The sequence below is a fragment of the Neltuma alba genome, unplaced genomic scaffold, assembly GCF_004799145.2.
Source record: "Neltuma alba isolate B1F8T4 unplaced genomic scaffold, ASM479914v2 tig00012320_pilon, whole genome shotgun sequence".
NCBI lineage: Eukaryota > Viridiplantae > Streptophyta > Magnoliopsida > Fabales > Fabaceae > Neltuma > Neltuma alba.
The window spans coordinates 66,812-85,225 of NW_021636831.1; the positions used below are offsets into that span (position 1 = coordinate 66,812).

Consider the following 18,414-nt stretch of genomic DNA (forward strand, 5'->3'; position numbering starts at 1 on the left):
TATTGTCGACTTTTTTCCCCGGGAAAATTGGGTTCACTGGAAGAAAATTATCGGGAAGGAGAATGAAATTGTTGGCTTTATATATCAAACTGTGCTTGGCAAGAAAGAAACTGCTCGTGTTGTCGTGGGAATCGAACTCCTCGAGAAAATTGGGTCCCTTCAATAGAAGAAACTTGTCCAGGAGTGAAGATTTGCAATTGGAAACGAATCAAATCTGAGAAAGTAGAGGTAAGTTAAACTTCAAAAATTCCAGGCAACTGCTGGGAAAGTTTGATGCCTTCAAAGTGCGAAAACTGAGAACCAAATGAATCTTTTATGTAAAAAATAAGTAAAAGTGTGGCTTTAGGAGGAATATTGAGAAAAACATAGGAAGGTATGGATCCGACTGACATAAAAACTAACTCTGGAGGTAGTTATATACTTTGAACCCACAAAAACAGTTGTGACTCTGCATGGATACCGTTACTTTCCCGCAGGGAATTCGGACACACTGTAACTGTCGTTTTTTTTTTTTTTTTTTTTTTTATTATTATTATTATTATTATTATTATTATTATTATTATTCAATAAAATAGTGAACCCCGAATTTGCTAACTATAGGTTTATGAGACATCTATAATGTTTCATTTTCATTTTCAGTGATAGGACAATAATTCAATCTTTAATTATTTGGAATCAATGATAGCCAAGCTATTATTTCCTGTTCTTAATATAAGAGCTAATTTGACATTCAATTTTTCTCTAAATATAAAACTTTGATCCACTTTATCTTTTATATTTATTTATTTTTTCTCAAGATAATCTTTGTAGTAATTATAAATATTAAATATTTTATCAAAAGATAATTTTAGTTAATACATATGAATAGCAAACATATTTTAAAAAAGATAACACATTTATTATAAAAACTAACTTAGCTAACTTTTTTTTAATTTATTCAAATTAATCAATTAGCTCTTATATTAAGTACTAGAGTTAGTATTTGATTAGTTTTGACAATCCGTGATTTTAATTATCCTTACTTTCAGAGTTTTCATTGTCCAATCTCTTTTGATGTTATTTAATTTTTAACACATACTTCATCCTGTCATTGAGTTAGCTAAATTACAAAAAATTAAAAAATTATTTAACTTAGTTATTTGTAATAAATAACAAGTCATTGAGTTAGGTAATTTACAAAAAATTAAAAAATTAGTTAAGTTAGTTTTCTAGAATAAATAAATTTTGTTTTCTTAAAAATATTCATATTGTTCATGTGCACTAGAACTATACTTCATAAAAACTCTTTGATATGTATGTAATAACCATAAGGATTGCTTGGGGCAAAGTGAATATATAACAAATATGTATTTAAAAAAAAACAAATTCCTAACTAACTCAAGCATTCAGAGCAAGAGTTATTTACTTATATAACATTCTTACAAGTGAGACATTTGTTTCAAGCTAGTCACTCGCATAGTGTTCATGATTAATAAATAAGAGAGTTTTATAAATTATATATTGAAAATTAATTTAATTGTTTTTAAAATTATTATACAAACACATATATACTGTCATTAATTAATATAAATTTCAACATTCAATTCATATTTCTTTTGACAAATACTGGAATTCAACTTTAGAAGTTATAGAAAATGTAATCAAAATTATTTTTTCCCATAAATTTCTTTTTTAATAAAAACAAATCAAGGCGGACAAAAAATAAATTATCAAAAGATAAGAGGCCAGAATATAATTATCTTCAGTTCAGGTCAAATAAACAAGAAGCTATCTCCAAACTACGTACCCGACGCAACTGAAGCAATGTTTCTTGAGGTATCAGAGAACGTTCATAATCGTTGCCGAAGCAACTGAACTGGGCTTTCAGAAACAACTGCGAAGAAGAAGATGGCAGCGGTGGTTCGGCCGCATATACTGCACTCTTCTCCAATGCTTAGACCCTCCTTGCTCCTTCGAAAGCTGCCTTGCTCTGTCTCTCATTACTCCTCTCCAAGTACTCTCTCTCGCAAAATCTCCACCACTCGTCGCTTCTGCTTCAACTCCGAATCTGTTCCTGAGGTGCCCCTCTGTTCGTTTGATTTTGAATCCATGTATTTCAAAATTTGTTCTTTGCTTTAATTACTTTTGTCGAATCTAGAGTTCGTCGCCAGGGAGTGAATCAGGCGCCTCCATAGTTGGTGATCTTCTCGATTATTTAAACGAGTCATGGACACAATTCCATGCTACGGGTAATTGAATTTCTCTTTTTGTTCTTGTTCTTATTTGCTAAGCTAGAATACTGGGTTGTGATTATTTTAATTTACATTTTTTAGATGTTTATTTTGCACTGCACTGCGTCATGGCCCGTCCTAAGTGGGTTGGCGTCACGAAGGAAATCGCACAATTAGCGAAGTGGCCTATTAAAATGTTATTTGAACCTCTGGAGGCGTCCTTTCGCTTGGGCTCTGTATTATCGTTTGAATTTCTTCACATTTAAGATTTGGGAAACTTTGAGACCAGAAACCACCTTGATGGAAGCTCAATTCGAGCTTGGAATGTTATTAACATGTCAGCCTAATGATAAGTTTTTTAAATAGAAATTAGTATACTCAATGTGCCCTTATATAGTCAACTATCTTATATTATGGTTTTATTTACAACTGCTATTTTTCCTGCAGCTGAAGCAAAAAGAAAGTTAATTGCTGCTGGTTTCCATCTGCTAAATGAGAATGAAGAATGGGACCTAAAGCCTGGTGGACGCTACTTTTTCACACGAAATATGTCTTGTGTGGTTGCTTTTGCTGTTGGTGAAAAGTGAGTGAAAATGTCATCGATTGGAAGTATTAGTCTTCCAATTATAAAAGGAGAATTCAGCAGGCTTCTTTGATAAATTCCTTTTCGTTTGTTTGTTTTTTTGGGTTTATTGTATAACCTTCACCAAAAATACCGATCCCAAATCATCGCTGCAGATACAATAAAAAAACACTGAGCATTCTCTTTTCTTTGTTTTTAATTCTCTTCATTTTTGCTGATGTGCAACTAATTGTTTTCCAAGCTTTTTGACTTGCCCTCTGAATATGAGTGTAGATATCAGGAAGTCAATACATTTGTACTTCTCACTTTTTCTGGGACGCTACGCTTCTCTTGTTTTGAACTGTCCATTAATTTATAGAATCTGTTTTTGCAACTTGAATGTGTGTTTGTGTATGATAGCGATTCATTTTCTAATTGTAGGCAGGTTGAATGGAAATATATTGGTTAAATGTTATTATTTTTGCAGATATAGCGTTGGCAATGGTTTTCATATCATAGCTGCACACACAGACAGCCCATGTCTAAAATTGAAACCAAAATCAGCATCATCCAAATCAGGCTATCTGATGGTCAATGTGCAGACATATGGGGGTGGATTATGGCATACATGGTTTGATAGAGATTTGAGTGTCGCTGGAAGAGTCATTGTGAGAAGCAGCGGCAACACTTATTTGCACAAGCTTGTTAAAGTTAAGAGACCTCTTCTACGCATACCAACACTTGCCATTCATCTTGACCGGTCTGTTGCAGCTTCATATTTTTTCATTGTTACAACTTCATTCCACTGGGGTTGCAACTTGAATAACATTTATATTCTTGCAATTTGTTCATACAGTGTAGTCAAATCTTCATCTAGAGTGAATTTTTTCATACTAGGTTGTGTCGGTGCCTTCAAGATCTAATTACAGAAAATAAATAACTTTTATGGCACTTATGGGGGAAATCAACCTATCTAAATACTCCATAAACCATCTCTTACTACTCAATGTGAGGCCAAGAAATCTGATATTACCCTAGCCACAATCAATTGGCCCTACTTGGAGAGCCAAGGTCCTGGTGGTTATGCTTTGAGGCACTTCACTTCGCTTTCTTATGTGTCAGAAACCTTTGTAGGTAATCCTATTGGAAACCATTGAGGCGTTGGCTGCTATCTTTGATATCATATTAATAGGTATATAATTTGGATGGAGAACTATTCTCCCAAACCTAACAATTGAGGTGGAAGAACCTCAAAGAAGCCTCTTAAATGGTCAATAGAGTATCCCTTGTTAATCATTGTGAGATCTAGGCATCTCATACTACCTTAGGCTCCATCTCGTACATATTAAAATGGGTGTGAATTGCCCTCCCCCTTTTCCTTCTTCGCCTGTGGGATCAATTTTCAGCAACAGAAATATGGAATGTTGATTCCATTAACCTCGCTTCTTTTTTGTTTTATTTTTTAGCACAGTGAACAAGGATGGTTTTAAACCAAATCTAGAAACTCACTTGCTACCATTACTCTCAATGAGACCTGAGGAAACTTCTGATTTGAAAGAGAAGACTGCAAAATCCAAGGCTGCTCATCATTCACTGCTCATGGAGGTAATTCATCATTCCTATGTCGAAGTTAAACATGATTTTTTTTTTTTTTTTTTCTTTTTTTAAAACTATGGGAAGGGCTTGAGGAAATTAGCGGAGCATGAAAGTGCTTGGCAAGTGGGCTCAAGACAATGTTTGTTGACACTTGCAGAGGGTGTAGGGAGAAGATTTTATCTTCAACTGTTAGGCATGGCACATCCGACTGGGGGACTCCTTTTGGGTCCATAATTAATACTTAGGATATAGGCTTACTTGGAGTGGTACATCTTGTTAGATTACCAGAGTTTCCTTTTCCCATGGAGAAGCTAATGGGTTTTGCCTCGATGTTTTGAAACTTGTTTGGAGAAAGTAACTAACCATGGATTGCTAGGTTTCATATTCACATGGCTGTTTATTAAACAATGATTACTCTGCGTGTGTGTGTGTTGATTAAAGCTTTTCTCTTGCTTCCTTAAGCTTTAAGTTTCATCCTTTTTGAAAGCTTCCTTTTGTTGGCTCTCAATATGAATGAGGAGCTAAGTTTTGAGAAGGATCTGGCCTTTAGCAAGTATGCTTGGAATTGTTTTACTTCTCCAAATTTATTATAAGCTTCGCGAAGAGTGATGAGGATAATATATCTGGCACTCCTTTTGATATCAGACAAGCCATTAATAAACTAGCACTTGTTACACAAAGCTCTCATTGAACATCACACCTGAGTATTGACTTCTTGAACATTCAGTGTACTCAGACACATCTATAATGAATTATCTGTTAATCATAGCTTCTTTTCTATCTGTTGGTTATCATTCTTGACTTTTATTTGCAGGTTTTGTCAGATGAGTTGAATTGTCAGCCTGATGACATAGTTAGTGTTGAACTGAATGTTTGTGACACTCAGCCTAGCTGCCTTGGGGGTGGAAACAATGAATTTATATTTTCTGGAAGATTAGATAATCTTGCTTCAAGTTTTTGTGCATTGAGGGCACTTATTGATTCATGTGAATCTCCTGGTGATTTAACCAACGAGCACGCAGTACGAATGGTTGCTTTGTTTGACAATGAGGAGGTAGTTTTTCTTCTTCATTTAATTTACAGGCTTTAAGTTTTTCACAGACTAGATATCATCCTTTTTTGGTAAATCGGATGCTAAAAAAATATTTTAAATGTTATTTTCATTTTGAATATGTATGCTTCTTCTTTCTTCTAATCATACAGTTACCTTTAACATATATAACGTGCCTAAATTCTTAATATTTGTGAAAATGCCACTTTAAGCTAAACTTTAGGACAATATTAACTCCTTCCCTATTTAGAGGGTAGTACATAGTATTTGTTTTGTATTTGTTTTATTCGAATAATAATATGTCTAACTGCTAAAATTTAGGTGGGTTCAGGTTCTGTCCAAGGAGCTGGTGCGCCAACCATGTTTCAAGCCATCAGACGCATTGTAAGCAGCTTAACTGATAGCTATGTCGGGGAAGGCTCTTTTGAGCGCAGCATTCGCCAATCATTTCTCGGTATAGTATCATGTTTCTCAAATAATTCCTGACAATTTTCATCACGATTCCATCTTTGATTGCGCCTTTTCAAGTTTTTTCTAGTATTTGGTGAAAGACATTGGCAATTGAACATGGCTTGATGCCACGAACTTAGTACAGGTAAATTGGAGGAATAACCATTGTCATGTGATGTAGTTAGACTAGAACAGAAGAAAAGGCTTAAAGCTCATGCATCATGGATTTAGACTAGGAATTAATTTGTTTAAAGTTCATCAGTTATGAAATGCAGCAGAAAAACACTTCTGTTTGGAAAATATTCTGTCTCTGTTAGTTGCATGTTATTATTATTTTAAACAGGCTTCACCTTGCAGTTACACTTCCTCAACTTCTTTCATGAGATTCCAAGTGTAGCTTATTTGTGTGCTATTTGGATGAAAACGAAACTATAATTTTAAAAGTAATTTTACGGTATACGAAGCAAGTATGTGAGGGGAGTTTTGTCTTGAAGTGTGTGAAAGCACTTTTTAAAAGTGTTACTTGCGGCAAGAAAAGGATAAATAATGATGAACTTGAGAAGTTTTGGTTTTCAATGAAAATGTGCAGATGAATATGTTCCGCATAATTCAGAACTTTGTCATACACCAAGATGTTGATTTTACTGATACAATCAACCATAGTTATTAATAACAAAGCACACTTGTATCCATGGGCTCCCAAATGCTACCGAGTATAGCATTGCGTGAGCTAGATGAAAATGTAATGCACAATATTGAAGATTTCATAATATAATTGCCACTCGCTGATGTATGTTGAAAACCAACCTTGCATTAAAAAGAAAAAATATCAGAAAATCTTAATAGTCCATAAATCACAACATCAAATACTTAAATCATTGCATACATTCATGTTTAAGAAAATTGAGTGCAAACTATTCCACTTCATCAAATGCAACATCATAATAATTACCCTTAAATAATCCCTCGATTTCAAGTTCATCTTCTGGGGTTTTTTGTTCGTTCACCAACCTTATTAAAAGCATAGAAAGAGGAGGATGCCGCTGCCCCTCTTTATCACTGAAGCGTATTTGGATTGCGACCAAGCAAACACATTACACAGGCAGACACCTCAGATCCTAGCTAATGCTACATCATACCAAGTCACATAAATATCTTCAACCACAAGACAAAATTTAAGTGGCTGGCTCAAAAGGAGGATGAAGAGCATAATAATGATAAAAATTTGTGGCTGCACTGGAATATCTTCATTGAAACCCTGTTATATTTAATGGGCACTTAATTATTCACTCTTCCAAGGATGGATTGAGTATATCTAGCAGTAAACTTCGTAAAATCACTCAAATCATTCGCACTTGGGATTGTCTGGAGCTACAAGCCATAGTGTGCCACTAGTGACCATGCTATAAATATACTAGTGATATTCCTTTCTTGAGTTAGGAATATATGCATGAATAATTGTATTTATATTATTTCTATTCTATGAACAAGAAGTATCCTATATTTGTTGTGTAATTTAGCTTTTTGGATGGGACTGCTAAAGCATCTTTTGCATTCTCCCTCTAATAGTGTCTGCAGACATGGCCCATGGAGTTCACCCAAATTTTACTGAAAAGCATGAAGAACATCATCGACCTGAATTGCAAAAAGGACTTGTCATCAAGCACAATGCAAACCAGCGCTATGCTACCAGTGGAATAACATCTTTTCTTTTTAAGGAAGTCGGAAAAATCCATAACCTTCCAACTCAGGTGAATTCATGTGTGTGTAAAGCTTTTTGAAAGTTTCATAATTTCTTAACATAAGCTTTATGCTAATGTGGTCCCTCCTCACTCAATCTGAATTATACAGGCCAACATGGCTTCTAAAAACCGATTGGCATATCAAAAAATAAAAAGTGCCAATCCAAAAGGAATTCTAGATATTGGCCATCCAGGACTTGGTAGCCTGAAACTCAGAAGATTATAAATGTTTGTTTGAATTTGCTTTTCTCATCTGCTTTTCTTCTTGATACATTTTGATAAGCATTTTCCTTATAATTTTCTATAATGGGGATTTGGCATTCAGCCGTTGAAGCTAAGGCGCTTGATTTATGTGTGGATTTTCAAAGAAACTGCAGGTCTGAAAGCAAGTTTCTAAATCATTATACAGGAAGAAATTATGTGCCTTTTCAGTTGCAGGATGATTGATAATGTGACATATATATGTTTTCTTTGTATGCCGTTGAGTTTTGTACTTAATTGAAACATATAAAAGTAAATATTTGTCTCCCTTTAATGTAGGAATTTGTGGTTAGAAATGATATGGGATGTGGATCGACCATAGGTCCCATACTTGCATCTGGGGTTGGCATCCGAACTGTTGATTGTGGAATTGGTCAACTCTCAATGCACAGGTATCTCTTTTCAATAAAAACGCACACGCATCAAATGCTTTTTGCTTCAACTTATAAGCATTGTGTAAAATTTCGACATAGACTAAATATAACCAATAGTTTCATGGAGGAAATGTCCTTATTAATCTCTAAAAGTTGCATCAAATTTTGGTCCCTGATCCTTAGAAGTAAGCAATCAATCTTGAACAATACATGTTTTAACTATTAGGTCCTTTAATGTTATAAACACATGATTTAATCCCATCTAGAGTACTGGTTGGCACTATTCATACTTCAGGAGTGATGATCGCTTCTATTTTTGTGTGGCATCCTTCACTTGAATTTTAAGAACCAAGAGCATGTTTTTTATCTGTGACCAATTTTGATCCCATTGAGATTCTGTGTATTTTTCATCATTTCTAGTAAAATTTCAGTCTTAAAAGAATGCTGCTTTTAGTTGCTTGCTGTTGCATTCAATCTTTGGCTTGTTCCTAACAGTTATCAATCCTCCAATTGCAGTGTGAGAGAAATATGTGGAACGAAAGATGTAGACATAGCTTACCAGCATTTCAAGGCGTTCTATAAATCTTTTTCAAGCATAGACAAGAAGATCAGTGTGGATTTCTGAGCTTGTTGGTTCTTGTTGGTAACATGACATAGCCTCTCAAGGCATTCAACAAAACCCTTTCAAGCATAAACAAGAAGATCTGTGCGAATTTCTGAGCTTCCTGATCTCTTTGGTACCATGACATTATCATGAAAGAGTTCCGCTTCACTTCTGAGCTCATAAGGTGCGCAGTCCTTAGCTCCATTGACCCATCCCCCAACATTGCTCTAAATTAAATTTTTTATATGGTAAGTTGGGGATAAGAACTTGCTTCAAGGTAAAAAATTTTATGCATCTAAATCGGTTTGGAGCTCGTTGTGAATCAGAACTAAGCTTTTTTTTTCCGTTCCTTCCCATTTTTTTCCTTTTTTTTTTTTTTGTTCTAAATTTGATTGGACTTCATGATCTCTGCTTAATTCTTGACAATAAAGCTTTATTTGCATTCTTGAAGCATTTGTATTGTCTTGTTTATCTATTATCTATTCTCTTTGTTGGATTATGCCACAGTTCCGCAAACTGATGAATGATGAGAATTTGACTGTTGTGAAGGATACTTGCCCACACTTTGAACGGCAACGATTTTTTTTTTTTGGCCCCCTTGGGCCATCAGAAGGATGAAAGGCGAGATTGTCAAAAATTCTACAACAGGCTAGCGCACGTTTGTTTATGTGAAAAGGTTTGTTTCTCGTAACATACCATAACAAACTAAATTTTGAAGTCTCATTAAAAAATATATTTACATTTAGTATCTAACAATATCTTAAATATAATTATTTCTGATAAAAAAATATCTATGCATAACCATAAAAAATCAAGAAATAACTAGTGTTTTTGATAATTTACAGATTTTTTGCAAATTTATTTATCACCTAAGGAGTTAATAAAAGCGAAAATTATTGTGTTTGGTAGCAATTATCAAAAATGATTTATCATTTAGTTGTTTTTAAATTTTGATATTTTTATGCATTTGATGATGTCTCAAAGTCATTCCTTTTGTAATTAGTACTGAAGTCCAATAAAAACAACGTCAACTTGTGATTCTAACTTCTGATTTATTTTTAGAGTAGTTAAAAGGATTTTTTATGATTTAAGAGATGTTTGGATGAAAGTAAATTATAATTTTGAAAATAATTTTACAATTTACAAAATAAATATGTAGATAAATTTATCACGATTTGTTAGAAAACACTTTTTAAAAACACTTTTATGACTTCCCAAACACCTTTTTAGGTTCTTTCTAAAAAAAGTTAAAAACAAAAATCATAAATTTTTTTTAAAAAGCTAATTTATTTCATGAAAACAGTTAAAACAATCGACTTGCAGCCAATAGTTTATCTTCCAGTGCCAAAGTTTAGCTAATGTTTTACGTTCATCTTCTTTTTTCCCTCTCTGGGGCTTGCTCATGCCCACCAATACCATATGATGGAACTTCGATTTTGATTACGTAAGTGGGGAACAGAGAATACCGAAGAGATCACTGCATTCAAAGGCTTTCAGTACCCGTGCTGCACTTCGCACTAACGGAAAACTATTTTTCCGTTGGAAAACTATTTTCCTCGTGAGAGAACAATTAAAAGCGATCGGAAATTAGCTACAACATCCATGCATAAAAAATACCCATAAATAGACGTATGCGACTAATAGACGACAGACATTCAAATGAATGGCAGAAAGCGAATTAAATATACAATCTAAAATCCAGAAAAAGTCCGCCATATGTTTGTGTGTATATATAGTACATGTTAAGGATTATTCACCGGGCTACTGTAAAATCTATAGTTCGCAACTGGAGCTCGAACAACTCCCGCTAGACAAGCATCAAAGCTCCCGCAACGCAGCAGCAATTGACCTGCCGAGCTCTTTTATCGCAATTCCTTGAGCGCTGAGGGTAGCTGCAGTTTAAAGAAGGAAAAGATGGGGGAAAATCAAATACTCATTTCCAGAAAATTTCAGAGGGGGGAAAAAACGCAATAACTTGTAGTAATGGGAAGAATAAGCACTCAGAATCTATGAATTAGAACTGCTAGTTTGCTAGTGATAAGTTAAGCTGGCAAACGTCTTCTGATTACTCAAATGACTTCTCCCAATGTTAAGATGTAGAAGTTATTGAACTTTTGAAATAGATGGAAAACTGCAGCTTAGCATGTCTACAAGGTACTCTTGGGCAATTAACAGGACAAACCTTTGTCGAAGTCTAGCTCATTCTTCCTCAGCTCCGAAAACACCTTCAACTCATTCTTCATCAGCAGCAGCAATTAATAAGCTCAAAATAAGTTGAATACCCACAAGGAATATCAATCATTTAAGATGCAAACGCATCCTTGCAAAAACCGAGCATGGAGAAATGGATTGTGGTGTTTCAGAATTAAAGGTCCATTCCAATCCAACTCGGCCAACATGCCTGCACTTCAGTCAGCTTAAAGTGAAAATGGAGTACGGAAAGCCCATCATCCTACATCATAAAGCTCTGGCTGACTGGGCGCAGGCATGGCCCAAGCCCCTCACCGGGGCCGGGCCAATCCAAAACTCGCATCAGGTGGTTGTTGATGAGGCTGAAGAAGCAAGTATAAAGTGGTCAGAAGAAATTAATCAAATCCTAATAATAATTCAAATACCTAATGTGGCATTGGTTCATACATATTTTTTTCGAGTAAACACTGGTTCATATAAAAATAAACAGCTCTTGGTCATGCATATACGCACTGACATAGACTTTGCCAAAACATTCAACAAAATTTAACCAACTATAAGTTGGACACCATGGGGGTTGCTTACCTGTGTAAACGGCTGGTGAACATGTTCATGATGGATGAAAGGCATCCCAGGGCGCTGACAAGGATACTGAGATGAATGCAAGAACATAGTTGATGAGGAGTGAGCCCCAACTTGATTGGGACTGAATGGTGACATCATAGGCTCTGGATGTCCATACCCAATCCCAGCAGGTGTTGATGGGGCAGCCCATGGCCCAGGAAGATGTTGGGGCATTGGTCGTGGTTGATGTTCAGTAGAAAGTTGAGGTCCATGTGTAGATCCAAGCTGAGGAAACTCAGTGTTGTAATTCAATATAGGGGTATACATTGGCTGAATGGCGTATGACCCTCCATTGAACCCAAAACCAGGATCAAATCTTTGCATGTACCTGAATGCAAGTGAACACATCACAACCTAAGCAAACTAAACATACTGCACTTAACTTCCATAGTCGTGGCTTTCAACTATTCTCGGAACAAATATTAGAAACTTTTAAAAAGAAATACATAAGCATGGCTCTAAAGTTTTGTTACATAGTTCATATACCCGAGGATTTATCTTAATTTCACTCGACGAATGTGCCAGCATACTTTGCATCATCATTTCTGTATACCATGAGGCTGATTAAAGTTTCGGCTTCAATTGACAGCAGAGCTATAATGACTACTACTACTACTTATTTCCGGTCCAACTGTCATCAGTCCCAATTTTACCCCAGGACTATACTGACCAGTTTGTTCAACAATAGATTTCGAAATATCAATGATTTGGCCAAATTATCCACAAGTTAATGTTCATCTCTAAACAACTGCAGATGTTCTCCATTAAAAATCAGCTTTAATCTGTCTGCCATATCTGCATGACTTGTGCCATTACTAACTTTTGCATATGTTGGTAGAACATATTTCAATAACGCCTTGATAAAGGGAAGGACAAGCAGATAACTGCAGTTTATTCTGATCCACTCTGAATTCCGATAAGTTTTTCCATATATCCAGCATGCGCAATGTAGCATCAAAGTGCATACTTTCTTTAAAAAACTGTATAGATAAGTTAAAAACATACTTATAGACAACCTAAAAACACAGTAATTTCTATTAATCACAATCAATGAAATGAGTATCAGACAAACTCCACAGTGAGTCAGTGACTACGTCAAGGGTAAGAGACATCTAAAAAATGGCGTGGATGATTTATAAGACAAGCATGGATTGTTGAAGCATAAGAAATGAGTCTGATGAATAATGACGAAGGAATTTGACATAGAAACAGAGTCAATTAACAAATTTGAATTCGTGGCTGGCTAACTACTAATACACCACAGACTAGACTAGACTAAATCATGTATGCAGGATCCTTGACTACATTGGTCAAGAAGTTTATGGACACCAAGCACGGCCTCAGTAGCAAGTCCCACTAGGTGGAGTTGGTTATATGGATCACACAACGAAAGATACACCTAAAAACATTAAACAAAAATAAATAAATGAAATGCCTACTAACAGTTTCAAAGAGATATCAGTTTGTTCATATCTAAGGCCAAATAACCCCTTTTCTTGAAAGAGGAAACAATGACTTAAGGTCATAAACAATGCCAGCAAGCATGCATATGAAAAAACAAGACATACCTATCATAGCTTCTATCATAATCAGGATCCTTGCGCTCAGTCTCACGATCCCGGAAAATAGCCACCCTACTACCTTGCTTGTACCTAACAGCTGGCTCCTTCTCTGCTGCCCTACTTCTAGCCCTACTGGTATTTGTTGAACACTCAACCAACCCCCTTCCATAGCTTGCATCAGATACAGAAGGAGATTTATCCTCCACCCTAGAAATTCCTAAGGAAACAGGCAAAGAGTTATCGTGCTGCCTTGCTTCACATTCAGGCTTCCCACCAACGTTACCAGTATTGCTGCCAGAATTAAATATCCTAGCACGGGCCTTATTATATTCCTCTTTCCTTTCCTCCACACTTTTAGAGTTGTTACTCTTTACTGAGCTTGAATTTGAGCTATTAGCAACCTGTGAATGTTTCTGCGGCCTCTGTTTGATGGCAACTTTCATAACTGTATTGTCTTCAGAAGGTAATTTCACAGGAATGTCAGCAAGTCGAATAGGAGGAAGCCGACACTCAGAAGTCTTGCGGACAATTATTTTGGAACCAGACCCATCTGGCAAACTATTATCCAGTAAAACCATTGACTGCAGTGAATAATGCTGCGCCACCCGGTGTGCAGCCAACCGTAAATAGGAGGTTGGCAGCTGCTGAAACTCAAGTTGCTGTTGTTTAGGATCCCGGACAAATTTCTCAACATCTTGCTCCATCCTCAAAACTAGAGAAATTGAATTTAACAAACTTTATCAGATGAGACCAACATATCATTCTCAGTTATAACAAAATCACTGAAATTGTCAGCAGCAATAAAACAATGTGCCAAAAAAAAAAAAAAGAATGTACCAACAGAAAGAAACGAAAAACGGACAAAAAAGCATAATACTGTCAGATTTTGAAGGAGCAATATTTTTTTCGTTTATCCTCACGGAAGAAGAATTCGCCCTTTACTTTAAGAGATTAAATTTAAAACCAGGAACACAGACAACACATTGTCACTAAATTCTAAATGGGCAAGTTATTATCATCGACACAAAAAAGTGGTCACCAATGAACATACAGACAGCTTATAATTCTAAAATATAGTCAAGCTACACAAAGACAAGAACCATCCGCCTAAAACATAGACCGTCCCATGAAACCGGCATTCTCATTTATCCACAGAATTTCACATATTACGGCTCCCGTCAAGCCCGAATACATTTTTATAAAACTATCCAAATTCCTACGCATGCGCATATAAAGGTCTTTCTTCGACCAGTACATATGGACGCACAGATTCAATATCTAACCATCTATCTAATGTGCCTACATACACATAACATACTTGATAACCGTTCGCGAGGGTTCTGAATGGCTTCGCGGAGGAACTGATCAACCTGGTTGGTGAGATCCTCCAGAACCTTCTCTCCAGGAGAGGAAGTGGACGCTGACGAAGAAGACGACGCAGTGGCCAGCCCGAAGGCAGCTGACGAAGATGAGGCGTCAGGCACTTCCGCGGGCTTGGAGTCTTTGCTGGAGGAGAGCATCAAGCGCCGCATGGACTCGTCCAAATCGGCGGCTTCCCATGACTCCGGGGCTCCGAGATCCTCTGCAGAGCCCTCCATGGCAAGGGAACAGAAATTTCTAGGGTTAGGGATTCGGGCGATTTATTAAAGAAGAACTGCGTCGGAAAACGGGATCAACGACGAAACCATAGAATCTGGAAGAGCGAATTTCATGGGGAGATTCAATTGAGGGAGAAGGCTGGGAATCGAGGAGCAGAGGATAGTAATCAGAAGAGAGACGGAGGAGGAAGGGAGGCAGATAGGGTTTGACGCCGATGGAGGTTCCAGAGGAATGAGGATGCGTGCGCGAGTTACTCTCACCCACGTGTCCCCGCGGCACGATTTGCTTTTATATGTCTAAACTCAAGCTGCTTGATGCGCCGCACAGTGCCCACAAATGCAGATGCTATCGAGACCCTCTGAAGTGTTTCCAAAGAATAGTTTTTGGTAAAACGAGAAAATTTTTTATATATATTTATTTTATAAATAATAAAAATATTTTAAAATTATAATTTTGTTATAAATATTGTGTGGATGTTTATTTACTCTTTTCTTTTTATTTTCTCCAAGTAACTTTCGTTACCTCTACATCCATTACTCCTCCACTACTCATTCACTCTTGTAACTCACTTCCATTCATATTCATGGGATTGATTATCCACTATTTGACATTTAAGGACAATTGTAACCTATTTGTAAGACTATGCTTATAAATAGGGCATATCATTTGTGTTGTAATGCAAGTGAAGAAATACAAAATGTTCTCTCATTCTCTTGTCTTCATCTTTCTACTTTTGTGGCTTCATTTTAGTTCTATTTCATAAGACGTTATCAGCACGAAGCGCTTTTGTAATCGGAAAGTGTTGTAGTAAGGCTAATCAACTAGAAGGTAAATTTCTATATCACTTCTATAATGGTTTGTTTTATAATTATTCCATCTTCTTATTCATATTGATTTGTTTCATAACTATTCTATTCTCTTGATATTAATTTTCATTTAACTTTTTATATGATAGTATCATCATGTCAAATTTCACGAAACTTGAGTTTATAGCTCTTGACATTACTGGAAAGAATTATTTATCATGGATATTAGATGCGGAAATCCATCTAAATGCCAATGGTCTAGGAGACACAATCAAGAAAGGCAACCAAGCATCCAACCAAGATAAAGCCAAAGCCATGATCTTTTTACGTCACCATTTGCATAAGGGGCTCAAAATTGAATATTTGACCATAAAAGATCCACTTGTTCTTTGAACGATTTAAAGGAGAGGTATGACCACCAGAAAATGTAATCCTTCCTAAGCTCGTTATGACTGGATGCATTTACATTTACAAGACTTTAAATCTGTGATCGAATATAATTTTGCAATGTTTAGAATCAGTTCTCAACTGAAATTATGTGGAGAAAAGATTACTGATGAAGATATGTCAGAAAAAACATTTTCCACATTTCATGCATCCAATGTGCTCCTGCAGCAACAATACTGTGAGAAAGGTTTCAAAAAATATTCTGAATTAATTTCTTGCTTGCTTGTGGCTGAGCAAAATAATGAGCTTTTAATGAGAAATCATGAATCCTGTCCTACGAGCTCCACTCCATTCCCAGAAGCAAATGTAGTGGCAACTGAATCAACCCGTGGCCATGGTCGTGGACGTGGACGTGGACGGGGCCGTGGATGTGGTCGTGGAGGTGGTCGTTCCCACCAAAAGTGGGCAAATAATGATGAGTATCACCAAAAAGAATCTAGTGGAAATAATAATCATGTTGAAAATCTTTGTTATCATTGTGGTGGCAAGGGTCATTGGTCTCGTACCTGTCGTACGCCAAAGCATTTGGTTGACTTCTATCAAGAATCGCTGAAAAATAAGAATAAGAATAAAAATAAAGACAAAGAGCCAAAGGTGGAAACAAATTTTGTAGGAGAAGAAGGTGATTCTGATTATGGCAACATGGATGTTACTCATTTGGATGTTGCTGATTTCTTTGCCGATCCTGATGGAAGAATTGATCACTTAATTGGTGATGGAAGTGTCAAAAAATGAGTCATCTTGATGTAATTGGGTTTTTATAATTGAGTATATTTCATGTTTTGCTTATAAGTGTGCTCTTTCATCTACCACAATAAATTCTATACTTGTAAGGTTGTTACCTCCAAAATAAATATAATTATGAGTTTTTACTCATAATAAAATTTATAATTTTCTTTTATTAATCATGTTTTCTTTTTAATCTTTTTCCTATGTTTTTTTCATGAAGAATGACCATTATTGACCTCAATAATGAAGATTTGTGTCTCGTTGATAGTGCAACAACTCACACAATACTTAGAAATGAGAAATATTTCTCTTCTCTGGTAATGCGAGAAGCCAATGTTCATACTATATCTGGAAGTATAAACCTTACTGAAGGCTCTGGAAGAGCCGATGTATTGCTACCTGAAGGAACAAAATTACATATTGATAATGCATTTTACTCTCCCAAGTCTAATAGAAATTTATTGAGCTTCAAGGATATCCGCAGAAATGGATATCATGTTGAAACAATAAATGAAGGAAATCAAGAATACTTGGTTATTACAAATTTAATTTCTGATAAGAAATGCATTCTAGAAAAATTACCTGCCTTTTCTTCAGGCTTGTACTACACACGTATTAGCACAATTGAAACACATGCTATTGTAAACCAGAAGTTTACAAGTGAGAATAAATTTAACATTTGGCATGACCGATTAGGCCATCCCGGGACTATTATGATGCGAAAAATAATTGAGAATTCATGTGGACATTCACTGAAAAGTCAACAGATTCCACAATCATATGTTTTCTCATGTGCTGCATGTTCTAAAGGAAAGTTAATCATTCAACCATCACCAGCAAAAGTAGAAAGTGAGTCTCTCACATTTCTAGAACGTATACAAGGGGATATTTGTAGGCCAATACACCCACCATGTGGACCATTTAGATATTTTATGGTTTTAATTGATGCGTCAACAAGATGGTCACATGTTTGCTTATTATCCTCTTGTAACCTAGCATTTGCAAGGTTGCTTGCTGAACTAATTAGATTAAGAGCACATTTTCCTGATTATCCAATCAAAAGAATACGTTTGGATAATATTGATGAATTTATTTCGCAAGCTTTCAATGAGTATTGTATGTCTCTTGGAATTGATGTTGAACATCCTGTAGCACATGTTCATACACAAAATGGACTTGCAGAATCATTAATTAAACAACTACAATTAATTGCAAGACCATTACTGATGAGATCAAATCTCCCAAATTCTGCTTGGGGACATGCAGTTTTGTATGCAGCAACATTAATTCATATCAGGCCAACAAGTTATCTCAAGTCCTCCCCTTTACAATTGGTTTTTGGTCAGGAACCTAATATCTCCTATCTAAGAATTTTTAGAAGTGCAGTATATGTTCGTATTGTTCCACCACAACGTACTAAGATGGGTCCCCAAAGAAGGATGGGAATATATGTTGGATATGAATCTCCTTCTATAATAAAATATCTAAACCATCAACAGAGATTTATTTACGGCTCGATTTGCCGATTGCCATTTTGATGAATCAAAATTTTCAACATTAGGGGGAGAAAAGAAGCAGTTGGAAAAAGAGATTAGTTGGAAGGAACT

The 18,414-nt window shown here is 35.9% G+C and overlaps 2 protein-coding genes across 2 annotated transcripts; one reads left to right on the forward strand and one right to left on the reverse strand.

Annotated features, from left to right (window-relative positions):
* Positions 1-1,796: 1,796 nt before the first annotated feature.
* LOC114725992 (probable aspartyl aminopeptidase) lies at positions 1,797-9,332 on the forward strand. The gene is made up of 10 exons (XM_028912547.1): positions 1,797-2,058; positions 2,138-2,228; positions 2,658-2,793; positions 3,260-3,532; positions 4,239-4,377; positions 5,183-5,422; positions 5,741-5,873; positions 7,439-7,620; positions 8,152-8,264; positions 8,763-9,332. The coding sequence occupies exons 1-10, from the start codon at positions 1,888-1,890 to the stop codon at positions 8,869-8,871; spliced, it is 1,587 nt and encodes a 528-aa protein (XP_028768380.1). The 5' UTR covers positions 1,797-1,887; the 3' UTR covers positions 8,872-9,332.
* Positions 9,333-10,499: 1,167 nt separating this feature from the next.
* Positions 10,500-15,087, reverse strand: LOC114725987 (cAMP-regulated phosphoprotein 21). Its single transcript, XM_028912544.1, has 5 exons — positions 14,545-15,087; positions 13,233-13,938; positions 11,626-11,992; positions 11,033-11,402; positions 10,500-10,742 (listed from the first exon to the last, which is right to left on the reverse strand). Exons 1-4 carry the CDS (start codon positions 14,822-14,824, stop codon positions 11,352-11,354), a joined length of 1,404 nt encoding a protein of 467 aa, XP_028768377.1. The 5' UTR covers positions 14,825-15,087; the 3' UTR covers positions 10,500-10,742; positions 11,033-11,351.
* Between the last annotated feature and the right edge of the window lie 3,327 nt (positions 15,088-18,414).

What these genes read in the sequence shown, in the direction of transcription:
- LOC114725992 (XM_028912547.1), top strand. Translation starts at nt 1,888, where the DNA reads ATGGCAGCGGTGGTTCGGCCGCATATACTGCACTCTTCTCCAATGCTT. An exon ending in ACTCCGAATCTGTTCCTGAG is followed by an intron (nt 2,059 to 2,137) that starts GTGCCCCTCTGT and finishes TGTCGAATCTAG; the next exon opens with AGTTCGTCGCCAGGGAGTGA. An exon ending in ATCATTCACTGCTCATGGAG is followed by an intron (nt 4,378 to 5,182) that starts GTAATTCATCAT and finishes TTTTATTTGCAG; the next exon opens with GTTTTGTCAGATGAGTTGAA.
- LOC114725987 (XM_028912544.1), bottom strand. Translation starts at nt 14,824, where the DNA reads ATGGAGGGCTCTGCAGAGGATCTCGGAGCCCCGGAGTCATGGGAAGCC. An exon ending in TATGATAGAAGCTATGATAG is followed by an intron (nt 11,993 to 13,232) that starts GTATGTCTTGTT and finishes ACTTGCATTCAG; the next exon opens with GTACATGCAAAGATTTGATC. An exon ending in TTCACCAGCCGTTTACACAG is followed by an intron (nt 11,403 to 11,625) that starts GTAAGCAACCCC and finishes TTGCTTCTTCAG; the next exon opens with CCTCATCAACAACCACCTGA.